This window comes from Arachis duranensis, chromosome 6 (genome assembly GCF_000817695.3).
Source record: "Arachis duranensis cultivar V14167 chromosome 6, aradu.V14167.gnm2.J7QH, whole genome shotgun sequence".
In the NCBI taxonomy this organism is placed as follows: domain Eukaryota; kingdom Viridiplantae; phylum Streptophyta; class Magnoliopsida; order Fabales; family Fabaceae; genus Arachis; species Arachis duranensis.
In genome coordinates, this window is record NC_029777.3 from 84477366 (window position 1) to 84495293 (window position 17928).

A 17928-nucleotide genomic window follows, 5' to 3' on the forward strand; every position below is an offset into this window, starting at 1 on the left:
GTAAACAGTAGGCTGTAGGCACCATAAACTAGGAATCAATATTCTATAAATTGGACCGGTTTTTTTTTGTAAAATCAACCAAATCAAACCAACTAAAATTTGATTGATTTGATTTGGTTTTCGATTTTTACACTGATTTAAACAAATTTTTTTCTACTTCTCTTGTTAAATGGTTTAATATTTGAGTATTGGTGCCCAAAAACCCATACTTTCTACCTGTTGTGGGGTAAGTACATGATCGGCCTACATGATGTCGCATACCACCTCGGGTTGTGCGTTAATGGAGAGTTCGTGGGTGGTTACTTTCATGACTTTAACACATGGTACGGGACCGGAGCTTGGGAGTTGGTTGAGAAGCTACTCGGTGTCAGGTCTCCTGTAGTTTAGTAGCAGGGCGCACAGAGGAAGGAGTCTTTCTTCCTGAAACTGACATGGCTTCCGGAGCGTGTACGGCAGATGCCGCCCGATACTGATGATCTAGCCATCCTCCGATAGTATGTGAGGTGCTACATACTGTTGATGATCGGGGGTTACTTGATGCTGATAAGTCCAATAATTAGGTTTATCTCCGGTGGCTCCCACTACTGGACGACTTTGAGAGGTGCTAATCTCTGTCATGGGGATCTGTGATGCTAGCATAGACGTTCCATTCCCTATGCTCTATGGTCCATCGCTCTACCACAGACATCACCGGATGCACTCATTTGCTATATCTTGGATATACCAGAAGTTTCCTTAGTGATGTCCACCTGAGCAATAGATTCACATGTACCTTATGGCTGCGAGGTAACTGTTTAGGGACTGATCATCCTCTCGGACCAGCTACTGATCATCGCCTTGGTAAGCTATTGCCTCACCAACTAGCTAATCAGATGCGAGCCCTTCCTCGGGCGGATTCCTCCTTTTGCTCCTCAGCCTACGGGGTATTAGCAGCCGTTTCCAGCTGTTGTTCCCCTCCCAAGGGCAGGTTCTTACGCGTTACTCACCCGTCCGCCACTGGAAACACCACTTCCCATCCGACGTGCATGTGTAAGGCATGTCGCTAGCGTTCATTCTGAGCCAGGATCGAACTCTCCATGAGATTCCTAGTTGCATTACTTATAGCTTCCTTGCTCGTAGACAAAGGTTTTGGTTTTACTATTCTTCATTTTTTGCATAACAATATTAAGACAGATTGACTGAATGATGGTTAATGATACAAATGTCCACAGGTTGATCGGCATGACACATCATAGTAGAGACCAGCACGAGCAGATGGTCCAACGATGGTGTCGGGAGTTGGATCAGTTACTCTGAGATAAGGTAAGCCATGTACCCTTTTATATTGGTTTAATTGCATAGATTAGTCAAACTTTTATAGCAACTATCACTGACACCTCTTTCAATGCGTTTATTGTAGTTCACGTAGATGTCGTACGACGACTTTGCACTACAGGATATGTTCCCGCTATGACCACCAAGAAAGAGAGATGAAAAAGATAGAGAAAAATGACAATGACCACCAAGAACACTTGACATGAATATTCATATGCTTGCTGGTAGATTTGTAGGAAAAGAGATAACTAAGTCCTCCTGCATAAGGCAATTAAAGAAGGTCTACCAGGTCGAAGAAAGTGAAGAAACTCCCGACCTGTCCACAATAACCTTCACAAAAAAGACGTCGGGGGTGTAGTACCCAGTCATGACGATCCAACGGTGATAACAATGATTCTAGCCAATGCTAATCTCCATAGGACCCTAGTGGATTAAGAAAGTTCAGCTGACATTTTATTTATGCCAGCCTTTAATAAGCTTGGCTTGAAGGAAAAAGATTTGAAATGATGCCCAAACACTCTTTTTAGTTTGGGAGATTCTTCCATCCGATCTCTAGTGTTACCTTATACGCTATCTTTGGCAAATTAAAGGGTTATAAGCGCAAACTATAAGTGTCGATTATATTGTGGTAGATGTAGCCTCAACCTACAATATCTTGATAGACCGGAAAACTTTAAATTGACTCACTGCAATGGTGTCTACTCCTCACCTTTGTATGATATTTCTCATTCAGGAGGGAATAGCAACTATAAGAGGAGAAAAGAAACTTGCTAGAAGATGTTATAACAAAAGCTTAAACCTAAAAGGCTGCCCAAGACACTAAAGTCAGACATATAACTTGGGAATTAAATTGCCGAACTAATGCCCTCTCCAAGCTAACCAGTACAACATCAGGAGGTAATAATAGAAGTTTGATCTAAGAAACGCTGCAATCATCATTAGAGACAAAATAAGTCAATAAGTCAGACACGTTGACAGTCTCCAATATGAATCTGAGATGGATGACTCCTATCATAGAATATCTCAAGTTTAACATTCTTCCTCAAGGAGAAAGAGAAGCAAGAAGTCTATTAAGAGAATCACAGAACTACATACTAGTTCACAATGTTCTTTACAAAAGAGGAATATATACACCTTTGTTAAAATGCATTCCGACCTCAAAGACAAAAGAAGTCTTAGATGAAATTCACAATGGCATCTGCGAAAATCATCTAGGAGGAAGGTCGTTGGCAAAGAAAGTATTGTGAGTCAGCTTCTATTGGCCAACTTTACAAAGAGATGCAATTGACTTCATCAAAAATTGTCCCTTCTCCCAGCTGCATGCAAATTTTCACATGGCATCCCCAGAAGAACTCGTCAGTATTACCTCACCATAGCCCTTGGCAAAATAGAAATTAGATATGCTCGAGCCATTTCTCCAATCGCCGAGACATGTAAAATATCTCATCGTAGGGATCAACTATACTTTACCAAGTGGAATGAAGTAGAACCACTGGCATCTATCACAATTCAAAGTAGTCAAAAATTTCTCTACAAGAATATTTTGACAAGATTTGGAGTACCATTCTCAATGACCACTGATAATAGAACTCAATTCACTATACCAGCATTTCGAAACTTGGTAGCAAGGATGAAGATCAAACACCAATTACGTTGGTAAAGCATGCCTAGGCTAATGTGCAAGCAGATGTTGCAAACAAGGTTATACTGTCCAAACTCAAAAAGAGATTACAAGAAGTAACAGGAGCATGGGCTGAGAATTTTTATAAATACTATGGGCATATCGGATAATTTTCCAATTAACAACTGGAGAATCTCTGTTTCGACTTGTATATGACATAGAAGCTATGATTCCCATTGAAATAAATGAAAAGAGTCCAAGGGTGAGATTCTACAATGAAGTTGGCAACACTTAAGCACAAAAGGAAGAGGTCGACCTCCTACCAAAAGTCTGAGAACACGCTCAGATACGAGAAGAAGCATTGAAACAAAGAATGGCTACGAGGTACAATAAAAAAGTCATACAAAGAACCTTCGCTATGAATGACCTCATTCTAATAAGAAATAATATCGAGTTATAGATGTCGGGCAAAGAAAAGTTACCAACAAACTGAAAGAGACCTTACAAGATCATTCAAGTCTTGAAAAAATGTTACTATAGAGTTTTCGACTTGAAGGGTGAAAAGTTACCCAGGTCGTGGAATACTTGTAACATGAAGAGATATTATAGCTAAAAAGCAAACCTTTCTCCTTGGGGGTACTCTTATTCCCAACTTCATAGTTTTTTCCCAATGAATTTTCGTAAAGGAGTTTTAACGACGCATCATAACAAAGGCTAGAATTTAAATTATAAAACTCTTAATAATAGCTAGCAAAGGCATTTTGTAATCCATATCTATTAATGATATGTTCTTTTCTACAAGTTATTTCTCAATTTACTTACACCAATTCATGCTCGCTCGATAAAATGCGAAAATCACGACCGACCTCTAATGATCGACACGATGAAGCGACGAAGTCCAAGTTGGTGTATGATAGTTATACAAGTGGATTGATATTTTCCTTCAAAACAACTCGAACAGAACGAGTTATGGAGGTAGTACTAAAGTGAATCGCGAAAATAGCTTAGGTTATAAAACTTATTATAAAAATGATGCAAGTCGTAAAAATAATAAGGAAATATAAAAAACATAGTTAAAGTAAAGTAAGATGAAAAGCCTAAAAGGGGGAAAACAGTAACCTAGATCATAAAAAATTATATTAAAAAAATACCCACAACTCGAGCCATCAACTTTACAAAAACAAAGAAGTAAAAAAGCTAAGTCTGAGGGGACCTATTCAAAGAGGTTTGAGGTGCCTCTTCAATAGGAGCAGTAGAATAAGTCTTGAGGTTCTCAGAAACGGTGACATCCTCATCATCTTCTAGAATGAGAACTATTTCACCATCCAGCACGACCTTATCTAGATCAATGGTGGAGATATCTACATCGGGAGCAATAACTTAGAATTGGAACTTCAAATTTGCCACAGTATCATCCAGGCCCTTTACAACAGCATGCTCCAAGTCCTTATGATCTTTTCTGAGCTTCTCGAGCTGTTCCTCCAAATCAAGCTTTTCCCAAAAAAATTGGACATAGCTCTTCTCCGCCTTCTTCTGTAAGGCATCTGCCTTGTCGCATTTCTCGTTGGACTACTATACCATATCCCGATGCTTGGCAGCATCTGACTTAATTGTAGTCCTTTCAGCCTCCCATTTGGTTTTGGCCTTTTCAAGGTCGATCTTCTCAACCTCCAACTTGGCCTTAGCCTTCTCAAGGTCAGCCACCCTCTTTCAAAGATCGAACACCTCCTTTTGAGTATTATTCTGAGAAGTTTGGCAAAGTTTTCTTAGGAGAGTTATATAAACTCCTGCAGTATGAATGCACCCCTTATCAAACACCTTCAAATTCCTTTGCACGGCAGAATCACTGAAGCTAATAGTGTCAAACCCTTGGTCGTAGACACTCCTGTATTTGTTAGAAGAAGTCTTGCATTTACGGGAGGTACCAGAGTCCTTTGAAGGTTCACAAAAAGAGGAACTAGTGGGATCACCCGAACAGATAGGTATCTTATGAAAAATGGGGGGAGGGGGTTGTGCCAACTTGCTCGACTGAGAGATGTCTTAAGAAAGAGGAGGGGGTTGAGTAGACTTGCTCGCCTGGAAAGAGGTTGGACTAGACTTGAGGAAAAAAAGCAAGCTACCTCCCAACTTCTCGGCCTCTAGTAACTTGGCATGGCGAGCAACTTCATTTTTCTTAGTCTACTTGAGCTTCTTGTAGACGTTCAAGCTATTGACCATTTTTTCTACAATAACAAAGCAAACAAGACTTAGTAAAAGCAAAGAATAGTATACAAAGCTATCTATCTAACTCGGTCTGCGCATAACTTCGTTTGGCTATCAGAAATTTTTTTATGTTGAGTTAAGAACTCGTCCCCAACACTCTTGAAACAAAGTCACGATAAAATTTTTCTCCCTATACAGATAAAACATGTATTCAAAATTTTCATTTATATAAAAAAGATGGGTACCCTCGACGGGTTGGATTTTGAAGTAATAGCTTTTGAAATCATGAAAAGACTCTTCAATGATCGAGAAAACTTTCTTACCCAAAATAGCCTGGAAAGATGTCCACTGTTACTTTTTAGAGCTAAAGGATTTGGTCATTTGAAACAAGTAAGGGAAAATTCTAAGGAATAATGGGAGATCTAATATCCGACTCACCAACGGATAGATATTCATAAAATTCCAAGAATTCGAGTGAAGCTGTGTAGGAGAAACTCGAGAGGCCAATAAAATGTCTTGTTCAATGTAAAAAAAAGGCATCTTCACACCTAATCTAAGGAAAAGACACTCATACATAAAAAGAAAGTGGAGTTCCGACTTGTTAAATCGAGCATAGTAGATCCTCTATTGAGGGTCAGGAGATATTAACACATATTTCTTTTCATCCTCTTGTTTTTTATTGATACGGTGCTTAAGTAGAAGATTCTCTAACATTTTCCTATCCATTACAAACACAACTGCTAACAATGTACTGTCTACCCAATTAGTTCGAAAAGAATATTAGAAGACATAATTTGGACGAGTCATAAAATATTACAAATCGAACAATAGATAAACATAACAAGTCAGATCGTCTACAACAAAAGATATCCAAATAACTCTTGTCATTCCCAATAAAAACAAAAGCCAAAATTTGGCATTGATTCACAAAATCTCAAGTGGCAACATCATCAAAGGCGATAACGGCACCACTAAAGGACAAAGTAAGCCTAAAACACCAGCAAGAATATTATTTGCTTAAAAATTACAATAGGAAAACAAATAACTCTCAAGAAACAACATTCTAAAGTTAAAGAGCAACATCTGAAATCTAAATTCTCCAGAAATAGATTGTTGAAAGCACAACATACCAACATGCAACACTATCACAAGCAACAAGCACACAATAACGTAGAAGAAAAAGAAGAAAGAAGTGCTAACCTTAATAAGGAAGAGTAGATAATAGAATTGTACACACCACAAATACGGTTCTAAAAATAGCAATACCCAAGAATTTGCAAAAAGAAGCTTCGGAGAGAAAACGAACACCAAGAAAAGTGAGAAATTTTTGTACGCAAGAAGAAAAGGAGGAACTTTGAAGAGAAAAAAATCTTTAGAAATTAAGATGAATATTAAGAGTGAAAAAAAATTTGCGCGAAGAAGAAATGAAAAAAGGAAAAGAAGAAGAAGAGCCAAACTTTTATAAATGTGAATAGGGGCAAATTGGTAATTCAACCCTCCTTTAAATGCTATGCATAGTTACCAAGAAAATTAAAAAGACATGCGAACAGTTATGAAATATGAAATGTCACATCAATTCAAAATCACATTGAGTCGGCCGATCTGTACCATCAAATCAAGTCAAGAAAATTGATTTGTAAACGACAACATAAGGATTAGAGTATGACTGAGTTGCTAAATGCTCAAACCCGACTTAAATGAACTCGGCCTCAAAAAGAGCATTGTTTATATCCTGACCCACAATTTAGTTCCATACCCAAAATGAATAAGACTCAATCTACAAAGTTCAAAAGTCTAAATCCATCTTGACAATTTGTCCAACTTAATATACCCAACTTGTATGCAAACTGTATAAATACCTTCATCAAACTCAAGTATTTTTATATTATATATAATATTTTAAATTAAATACGAAAACATTTGTTTAAAGAAATTCAAAAATATTTGTTTAAAAGTATGAAAAAATAAAAAAAATCAATATTTTTATGTATTATATATAATATTTTAAACTAAATACATATTTACAAATAATTGAGTAAAAAATCGTATTATAAAATAATATATTTTTACAAAATTAACTATTACAATATTTTTCATTTTTTAATAATAATTTTAAAACAAAGATTTTAATATATAATATTTTGAAAAGAGCAAGTGTAATTTTTTATTTTAAAATAAATAATAAATATAAAGAATATAAATGCAGGCAAAAGTATTTTTTATTTATTAAGATTAATTATTATGCAGTATTATTTTTAATTACAAAATATAAAATAATTAAATTATTTTATATTACTTAAAAATAATTAGATTATTCGTTAAAAAAATAAAAAACACTGTAATATTTAATTTTGATAAAAATGTATTATTATATAATACAATTTTTTATCTAAATATTGTTAACATGCATTTTATTTAAAATATTATACATAATACATGAAAATGTTGATTTTATTATTAATTTTTTTGCACTTTTAAACAAACGTTTTTTAATTTATTTATTTATTTATTTATACTCTTAAAAAATAAAAATAAAAATAAACAACATTATTTTCATTTTTTAAATAAAAACTAAAATTTATTTCTATAAAAAGCAAAATCTATGGAGTGACATAAAAATTATATAATTATAGTTAACATTTTATATAATTATACATAGTTTTTATTTTTACTTTTATAAATTTTTTTACTTTACATGAAATCGATATTTTAGTTATTACTATAATGCAGAAAAGTAAAACTAATTATCTAGCTACAAATAAATAGTTGACGACCTCAGTAAAAAATTAAAAATACATTCACGTGTGGCTAAAGTTTTTTAATATTGAATAATGAAACATGATTTACGTTAATATTGAGTTATTTTGGTATAATATTTGGTATGAGATGCTTAAAAGTTAAAATAAATTGTGGATCACTCTTTCACTAAAGACATTTTTGACATAGCAACTATTTATACAAAATAATTTTTTTCTTTCCAAAAGCGTGAATAACAATTTTACAATGTACAAAAAATATATTCATACTTTAAGTAATAGTGAGGGCAATTTACCCAAATAAAATAAATGGAAGAAAGTATTATGTAAATACAATAATTTAGAAAATCAGACGTAAATGCAACAAATTTAATTATATGTAATTCACGATATTCTAACGCAGTTTCTGATTACACGTAATCCACTAGACTCTGTCGGGGATTACATTCAAATGCTGTAAACACATCAACCGTTACATCCTACAGCGGTTGGATTTGGATCTTCTAAAGTTTTAATTTCACTTTAAAAAGTAAAGTGTGATCTTTCACTATTGATTTTATAGGTGGGACCAAGAATAAATATGAAAGAGAAACTATTTAAAGGTAAAAAATCACACTTTACTCTCTAAAGTGAAATTCAAACTTTAGAGGATCCAAATCCGTAGCGGTTTATGAAGAGATAGGCCCAAAGTGTATTCTGCGAGACCCTGTGGCGGATTATGAAGGGAGTGTCTCACTATAAAAACCGCGTGAGGGTATAGCGAATTTCATTTCATGAGTGTTGATAGTGGAACCGTGGAAGATGAAAGGCACTTGTACCGGCTCAACAGCATTGCTCACGTAGCCAGAACCATCAATTAAGAGGTAAGTCTCTTTATTCTCTTTCAATTGGATAATATCTGTATATTTTATTTAATCTTAAGAAAGTTATTTATTAATTAGAAAAATAGAACCTTAGTTTAGTTTAGGTTTTAAAAATTAAAATTAAAATTTAAATGTAGAGAATTTGAAGTTAGATATTTAGAAATTAAGATTGAAATTTAAAATGTAGGATTTATGGCTTGTTGTTAGTTTTTGCAATAATTATCTAAAGTTGGAAATTTGAAACTTGAATTTTTGGAGGTGTAGGATTTACTAATAGAAATTTAAGATTTACAATTTGATTTAATTTTGTGACGTTTGTTGTCCTGAAGTTAAAATTTAAATTATAGATGGTAACATGGATAATGGAGAGTTATCCACAGTCGCAGGTACGATCCGTAAGTAACACTCGGTAACACCCAAGCCAAAAGTTTTTGGACGGTGTCGTCTCCACAACGGTATACTTGAACTGGTGTCTATCGAATAGAGTGATAGTGAAGCACCTCGAGTCTCTAAAGTTGCGCTCCATTGCCTTCATGAAAGACTGGCAATACTTGGCACCACTAGCCAACTGAGCCTCTGCCGTCTGACCACGAATCATAAACAACTCCGCAAGCCGACCGTATGTAGACTTCACTAGGGCGGTAACTGGAAGATTCCCTATACCCTTCAATACAGAATTAACACACTCAGATATATTGGTCGTTATGTGACCAAATCGTCTGCCACCATCCTGGTGTTGAGTCCACTTATCGTACTCTATTCTGTTCGTCCAATCACACATCGCCGGATTCTCAGTCCGCATTATATTAAACCAATAGTGAAACTCTGCCTCAGTCTTTGCATAAGCAGCATTCACAAGTAAACGCTTTGCATCTGTGCCCTTGAAACTGAGTGAGAAGTTAGCTGCAACATGTCGAATACAAAATGCTCGATACGCATGAGGGGGTAACCACCCACTGCCAGGTGTCTCAAGCGCAGCCTTGATGCCATTGTACCTATCTGAGATGACCAGTATCCCTGTTACGGAGTGACATGTTGGCACAGGTTGGTCAGGAAGAAAGACCACAATTCGGTATTTTCTCCTTCCACGAGGCTGAAAGCAATTGGCAAGATGTTGGAGTTTCCATCTTGGGCAATAGCTAGGAGTAATGTCCCCCATACTTGCCATACAGATGAGTGCCGTCTATATTGACTAGTGGCATGCAATGTCAGATGGCTTCAATACAAGGAGGAAATGTCCAAAAAAGACGATGAAGTAAACGGTGGAATCGTCAACCTGATCACTGACTCGAACTGGAGAAGTCTTCAACAAGGCAATAGTGCCATCCATGGTAGACTGCACACCAAGGATCTAACGGGGTAGTTTGGCATATGACTATTCCCAATTCCCGTAGATCTATGCTACTACCTTCTGTTTTGCCAACCAAGCCTTCCTATAACTTGGCTTAACCCGTACGTTGCTTCAGTAGCTTCTTGCAACACCTTTATCGACATCGCCGCATCAGCTTGAACCAGACGAAAGATCTTTGCACATATGACATGATAATCAAGCTGTCAGTGGTCACTTGATATCGATGTAGGCAAGCAGGTGTGTGGTCTGTTGTACTGTCGAACCTCCCACGTACTCTTTCGCGACCGAAGGCTGATGCGAATCATCCACATGAAACCCTTACTGAACTCCTTGCACCTCCCATGATACTTAAGATGGTCCTATTCCATCACTTTGTACTCAACACCACGGGGAATGCTGTAATCCTTTACACTAAGAACAACTTCCTCCTTACTTTGGAAAGATTGACCAACTTGAAATTCAACTGCACCATTTCCCTCGTGCAATCCTTGACCCCTGAGGGTTGGATCTGACTCCGCCACTAGGCCAACGGCTTCCAAGTTCATGGTAGAATAGTGTTCAGGATGCTGATGTATGCCGAAAATTGACGGCATCTAACATGTCGCCAGGTTTGTCAGAATATCATCATCACTGTCCCCACCAATGTCAGCAGGCTCTTCATCTGAATCATCCTCTAGCATTGCATTTTCAATCCAATCCGGTTCCCCTTCGTGACCAACATCTGGCATCGGACGGGCTGACGTAACTACCCCAACTGCACTAGCTGAACGCTTAGACAGCAAAGAACCAGGTGCAATGACAGGCATCGAGATATAAGCATTCCCCATCGTCGTCGACTGAGGATTCGGTGCCGATACCACAGAACTATCCATGCCATGCTCCAAATTCGCAAACAACTCGTATATCCTCACTTCCAGAAAATTCCGGTGACAATGAAATAACACTAGCATATCTTCATCAAATTGTATCACAATTGTTTCATATTTCACACCGGTTGACACAACCGCAATAAGAATCTTGTAGAACAGCTTTTTCACCCACTTTGTGCCGCACACTCCTAACTTCTGCAATATACTGGTTTTCAGATCTAACAGAGTATTACATGACCTGATAAAAATACTCAGTGGTTCTCTATCGGTAAACTTCACACCGTGACTTTTACTCTTTTTTTATTTTTCCAAAGGAATGCACTAAAACTAAAAAGCTTTCCTCACTCTCCATTCTAAACTTTGGAATGAAAATGACACTCTACTTAACTTGCTGGGTATATATATAGGCATTTTCCAACCTGCCACGTCCTTCATAATCCGCTACAGGATCTAGCGGATTACCCTCATAGCGTATCTCTTCATAAACCGCTACAGGGTGTAGCGGTTTATGTATTTGCAGCGTTTGAACGTAATCCGCGATAGGATCTAGCGAATTACGTATAATCAAAAACCGCATTAGAGTGTCACGGATTACATATAATTAAGTCTATTGTATTTGCGTCTGATTTTTTAAATTGTTGTATTTGTGTAACACTTCCTTGCATTTATTTTATTTGTGTAAATTGCCTTAATAATGAATGCCCATTTCACATAGTAATAAGAAGAAAAAGATTTCTCTATTAATAACAGAAATATTAATACTAATAATTAGGGTCAAGTACGATTTTGGTCTCTTAGATATAGGTCGAAATTTTTTTTTATTTTCAACCTTTTTTTACATACAATATCGTCCGTAAATTTTAACTTAATTTTAAAATCATTCTTTTTTCCAAAATTTTAATTTTTATTACCAAACTACTTCTAACTAAAAAAAATTATAAATTAAAAAACATAGAAAACCAGAACGGATAAGAGAAAAGAACAACAGAAAAGTTTCCTAATTACCTCTAATTCATCTCATATATATTTGTCATAATAATAATAACTAAAAGATATTCTAAAGAAAATTATTTTAAAACAAAAAATTATATTTGTAATTTTAAAATATTATATATTAAAATATATTTGTATACCTATGCACTAATTTGTTTTATATTTATAAAATCTAATGGTTCTCAAAAAATGACATATCTAGTATGTACAAAATTACTGAGCTTGTACAAAATTACTGAACTTGTTTTAGACATATCCCACTACGTCCATATGATGTTGGAATTGCAAGTATGATCTCCATAGAGCTAAAAGTAAAATATCAAGATGTTGGGGATAGCTCATCAGTTTGAATAGGACGTGAAGTCAGACTAAATTTGAGAAAAAGGCAAAAATAATTTTGTAATATAAAAGAGATTAAACTAAATATTTTTGGGGAGATAAATTAAAATTTTATATAATTTATAAAAACATTTAATATTTGGGAAGGCTATGGTCTCTCTTTAGATTTTTTCTCTGAATTTAAATCAGGTATCTAATGTTTGTTGGAATGATATGAATAAACCCATATGTATTATTATAGATGAATCCTGCACTAAATTTCATATCTTTGTAGAAAATAAGTTTGTACATGCTCTTTTATCCATTTTGTCTACCATGTTAAAAAGATTTGGTCTTGATGTATGTTTTAAAATTGTTTATGAGCTGAAAATTAAGTTAAACCTTTTTAATTCTTTATAATAATTTGAGAACAAATATTGTGATGGACAATCTTATTGATATTGAAAATTTAAAAAAAAATTCGGTAGAATAAATTATGTTGTAATTTAGTCCATTAGGTTACTAATCCAAAATAAAGTAGGACGTACCAACATGTTAACCATTTTATTTTGATGGGACTAGGCCAATCTGTCCTATAGGCCTTAGCATAGGTAAGATTGAGCGAATAATCCACTTTTTCACTCCCAACCATTGACGAGGTAAATCTAACTCATTTTACACGAAAAAAAATAGCACATGGACAAATCTTAACATTACCATTTTGGTGCAAAGTGCAAATCGATTTTGTAGGTCTATTTTGTGAAAATCATTTTTGACCATGAAAAATTTAGTTGCTAAAAAATTTATCCATAAAAAGTTAAAATTAATATTATATTTATGAAAAATAGACTTCAATTGACAAATCTATTCAAACTCTAAAAAATTATTCAAAAATTTTAAATTATTCCCTCTTAACCTAGTCTAATCTCACCTAATCTAAATTCTCAACTATAATTCTAATCTTTATCACATCCGTATGTCCAACCGTTCACTACTCCACCCTCTTGCAACCACCGTTGCAAAGAAAAAGAAAATATTCAGCTCCAATCCAGCTTAAAACAAAATTGTTCAGCTACAAATCGATTCAGTTTTAGAAAAATTTCAAGCTTTAGCTTCAATTTAAATTAACTAATTCACAAATTCTTACAAACCCCAGTTTCATCTAATCATCTTTATACAAGAACAATTTCAGGACGGAAAATTCTTTAAGTACGACACCTTCAAAGAGCGCTCTCACAACTGTTCTTTCGCTAGTGAGAGCGATAAACACCCAAATGTAAAGATAGGTTATCTTCAAGCCTTCAGATTCTTCTTGTCAGTATAGAAATAGATCGTCCACTGATGTAAAAAACGTCGTTCGCGATGTGTATGTTTTTCAATTCCTAAACACGCCAAAAAAAAATTTCTGGATAACAAACTCTTACGAGCCATTTAGCGTCCGTGTTACTGACTGCGAGTTTGCGAAAGATATCAATGCCATCACTGACTCCAACACAATCGAGGTTTTATCTATGGTGGTTGATTGTTTGTTCTCTGTTATTAAAGTTGCAACTTCTTACGATACGAAATGATATTTATAAACACATTTAGTTTAATTTGAAATTGAAATGGAAATGAAAACAAAAGCCACATGGGATGTGGGGAATATGAGAAATTTGAAATTTAAATTGTAATTTGTGCTTTTATTTAATTTAATTTTTTTGTTAAATTACTAGAGATAATTTAAATATTATATTTTTTATGAGTATAATCTTAATTTTATTTTTTATAAATAAATTTATCAGTAATTAAATTTTTTATGATAAAAAATAATTATTTACTCTTTTGTAAAATGACATATGCTTATTTTTGCATAACTTTTGTATCATACATATTTTGAGAATTAAATAATTTTTTATTTATTCTAATAAAAAGTCAAATTGTTAATCTACACTTTTAAATTAAAATAAAACAAAAATAATAAAAGCCAAAACAAAAATTCATAACACTTTTTAAACCATATACATATTTAACTAAATAAATAAAGAATTACTCACGTATTATTTTTCAGGTTTTAAACTTTGTAATATTTCAAAATATCTGTTTATTTTTTACGTTTAAGTAGTATTATTTTTTCTTTAGTTTATATTTCTATTTTTTTTAATAATTCATAAATTTTGTAGTTTTTTTTTGATAAATTTATTTTTTTATAAACAAAAATATCTACAAATACAAGAAATTGCTGTTAAATGAGTTATTATGTATTGATGTATATTTATAATTATATTTTTTTGTTATAATAAAATAATTAAGTCTACTAAATTTAAATAATTAATTTTTTTATAAATACTAAATATCTATTTCTATTTTTGTAATGTTGTCGATTGATTGTTAATTTTTAGTATCACGGTAATAATTAAAAGCTCTAATTCTCTCTCTTAATACTAAAAAAAGGAGTAAAAATTTCATGTGTGTGTATATATATTTATATAAATATTAATTTTTTTAAAAAAAAATATAAAGAACTAAAAAAGTTTTATTTAAAGATTAGTAAAAAATAATTAAAAAATAAACAAATTATGTTAAATATATATAAAAATTAATCATTAAAATAAAATACACAATTAAATATATATTAAAAATAAATTAAACTAAATATATATTCATACATAAATAATAAATTATGACTCCCATTTCCCATAAGTTCTCTTTGTAATACTACTCTCTAATATCGAGAAGTGGGCTGGGCTATACCATTGAAACAGTAATCCAAGTTACAAGCTCTTTCTCTCGTCTCGGCTAGTCTTGTCTCTCGGCTGTGTTACGGTTTATTCCAACCAGTTTCTTCCCAAGTCTTATTACTACGATCTGCTGTGCAGCGTTCAGAATTGAGATCTCTTTGACCACGATCCAATGGTGAGTGAAGACTTTTCCTCTTTCTCTCCGAAACAACTCGAGCTTAAAGTTTTGTAGCTCAAGTCACCATAAACAGATCTCTGAATTAATGTTTCGTCCTGAACGCAAATTATGACTGAGATACTACTTAGGTTTGCGATTTTAATCGCTTGCTATGGTGCTGCAACCTGAACTCAAAATCTTTTATTTATTTATTCACTTTTAAAGTTCTGGTAATTTTTTTCTTCATAGCCTTACTTGCGTATTATGGATCTGATTTGAACTTTTGTTTATATAGTTGGCATGTGATGTTAAAAATGTTTGATCAATTGTGGATTTAGTGTTGAATTCCTTTTAGAGTTAGCTTGATTGAGATGATAAATTTCATAATCTTGTATCAAGCAAATGGAGTCACCAGAAAACCCTTGATCTACTGGTTTTCCCTTGCCCTTGTCGTCTTTGTTCAAATTGGCATTTTCTTCCCTAAAAAAATTAACTTTGTTATTTCTGCGTGCATTTTTGTTTCAACTATACTGGAATAATTCATCATTTTGGATTTGATTGTACTAATACTCTCAAACTTGTCTTATTTTTCTTTGCGATGGGTTATCAGATAATGATTTTTCGTTTATGTCCAGCTTACTCATTAATTAAGCCTTAGCAATTTCTGGTTCAGCAATGATTTTTCATGTTTAGGCAGTCAATTATGAAGGTTATTTTCACATTTTATTTTTTACTAGGATTACATGTGTACTGGTCATACTTGTATTTAATAGTAACCTGCTTTTGAAATTTGGAACCCTAATACTTGAATAGAAGCAGATTGCTATGTTCTTTTTTCCATCCGTCTTTCTATAATAAAGCGTTGTGCCGGTGTGCGGTTTTATACCATGAAAATTCTTTATGCATTTCCAATTTGAGCATATTCCGCTCTTAAATGTAGATACACTTTGTGCTGCTCATTAGCCGTCAAGGGAAGGTCAGACTGACGAAATGGTATTCACCTTACACTCAGAAGGAAAGAAGTAAGGTAATAACCTATGGCTTGTTAAGTTCAGGATAGTTTGCTAACCTCCTGTGTTTCTTCTATATTTGTTACTTTGATGATTGATAGGTGTAGTTCATTCTTGCATGCATGATGTATTATTATCATTGTTTCATCCTTGAAATATCTCTTTTTGCCCACTAGCTATTCTTGATATATGAATTTTAGAATTTACATGTCATCTATTCTTGAAAAAGGTAATCCGTGAGCTCAGTGGAGTGATCCTTACCCGTGCACCCAAGCTATGTAATTTTGTAGAATGGAGAGGATATAAAGTTGTATACAAAAGGTATTCAAACAAAACGATTCAACGCTTTGTGTCATATTGCTACTCCTTTCCAATGAACCCTTCTGTCTTGGCTTGATGTTTAGTTGAAAATGTTCCAAATTCTCCTACAGGTATGCTAGTCTGTATTTTTGCATGTGTATTGATGAAGATGACAATGAATTAGAAGTTCTTGAAATAATTCATCATTACGTGGAGATTCTTGATCGGTATTTTGGCAGTGTGAGTTCTCATCAAAGCTTTAACTTTTGAATACTACTATCTAATTTACTAGTGGAAGTATTCCCATTATGTTTCGGAAGATATAGCGTTTTCTCATATCTTTCTAATTCAGTAATGCTTGCATCACCATATGCAGGTCTGTGAACTAGACTTGATATTCAACTTCCACAAGGTTTGTCCCCACAACTCCATGTCATGATTTATGTTAATAAACAAATAAATTGTAATAATAATTAGTTATTTCCATTGATTCTTCAAGGTGGCCACCCTGAATTAGGAGTAATTGAGCATCAATTGTTATTTATATTAACTGCTTTTTTTTTTTCTTGTGTGAAAGGTAATGTCACTTCTGATTCTGTTTTTTATATTTTAAAGGCCTATTATATACTCGATGAACTTCTAATTGCCGGCGAACTTCAAGAGTCAAGCAAGAAAACCGTTGCCCGATTGATAGCTGCACAGGTATGTAAGGTCTTTAGTTTCTGCTTTAGAAAAATTTTGATCTGCAGTTTCTTTCTCAAATTTTAATGCAAATTTTGTATGATATTGGCTTCCAGGATTCATTGGTGGAGACTGCAAAGGAGGAAGCTAGTTCAATAAGCAACATAATTGCACAAGCCACCAAATGAGAGAGATCTAATGTTACACTTTCTTCATGCTCGTATGTCTATCTCTATGTATCGATTATATTCGTGTTATTGGTGAATTTGTTTTACTTTCGAGCTTTTAGACCCGAGTTGCTGGTCTTGTGGTGGCAATTTCAAGTTAGTGCAAGTGTGATCTACCTATTATTGGGAGTTACCCCCTTTGTTCGAGGAATAGTAGACTTTTACTGTATATTGTTTTGAGATTGAAATTATATTGATTGTTCATAATTTGTTAGTGCTATCTTTCGTTCTTCCATGTTAAATTGAATTGTTTGAGTGAAACTGAAATTACTCCCAAGTGAAACAACAGAACAAGTATAGTAGTTTTAAATTTAATCTTGAAAAATGTACGCGGCACTAATTCGAGGGTCGTTAATTTAATTATGGAAAACGGTTGCATGTATCGTAAAATAAATAAAGAAGATAAAATAGATATAAAATAAAAAAACGTAAATAGATAATTTTAATATTAATATTCACTGATATAATTATCTAAATATAATAGAAATGATTTATAAATATCTATTAATATATGTAGTAATTTATTTGTAAAAGAGAAAGAGAGGA

The 17928-nt window shown here is 33.6% G+C and overlaps 1 protein-coding gene across 1 annotated transcript; it reads left to right on the forward strand.

Annotated features, from left to right (window-relative positions):
* The first annotated feature begins 14990 nt into the window (after positions 1-14990).
* On the forward strand, positions 14991-17589 carry LOC107494357 (AP-1 complex subunit sigma-1). The gene is made up of 7 exons (XM_016115411.3): positions 14991-15182; positions 16105-16191; positions 16404-16495; positions 16606-16714; positions 16851-16886; positions 17090-17176; positions 17272-17589. The coding sequence occupies exons 1-7, from the start codon at positions 15180-15182 to the stop codon at positions 17341-17343; spliced, it is 486 nt and encodes a 161-aa protein (XP_015970897.1). The 5' UTR covers positions 14991-15179; the 3' UTR covers positions 17344-17589.
* Positions 17590-17928: the final 339 nt, after the last annotated feature.

Bases quoted from the DNA above. Each gene is read 5' to 3' on its own strand.
- LOC107494357 (XM_016115411.3), top strand. The intron at 16,192-16,403 runs GTAATAACCTAT...TTCTTGAAAAAG, and splicing joins CTCAGAAGGAAAGAAGTAAG to GTAATCCGTGAGCTCAGTGG. The intron at 17,177-17,271 runs GTATGTAAGGTC...ATTGGCTTCCAG, and splicing joins CCCGATTGATAGCTGCACAG to GATTCATTGGTGGAGACTGC.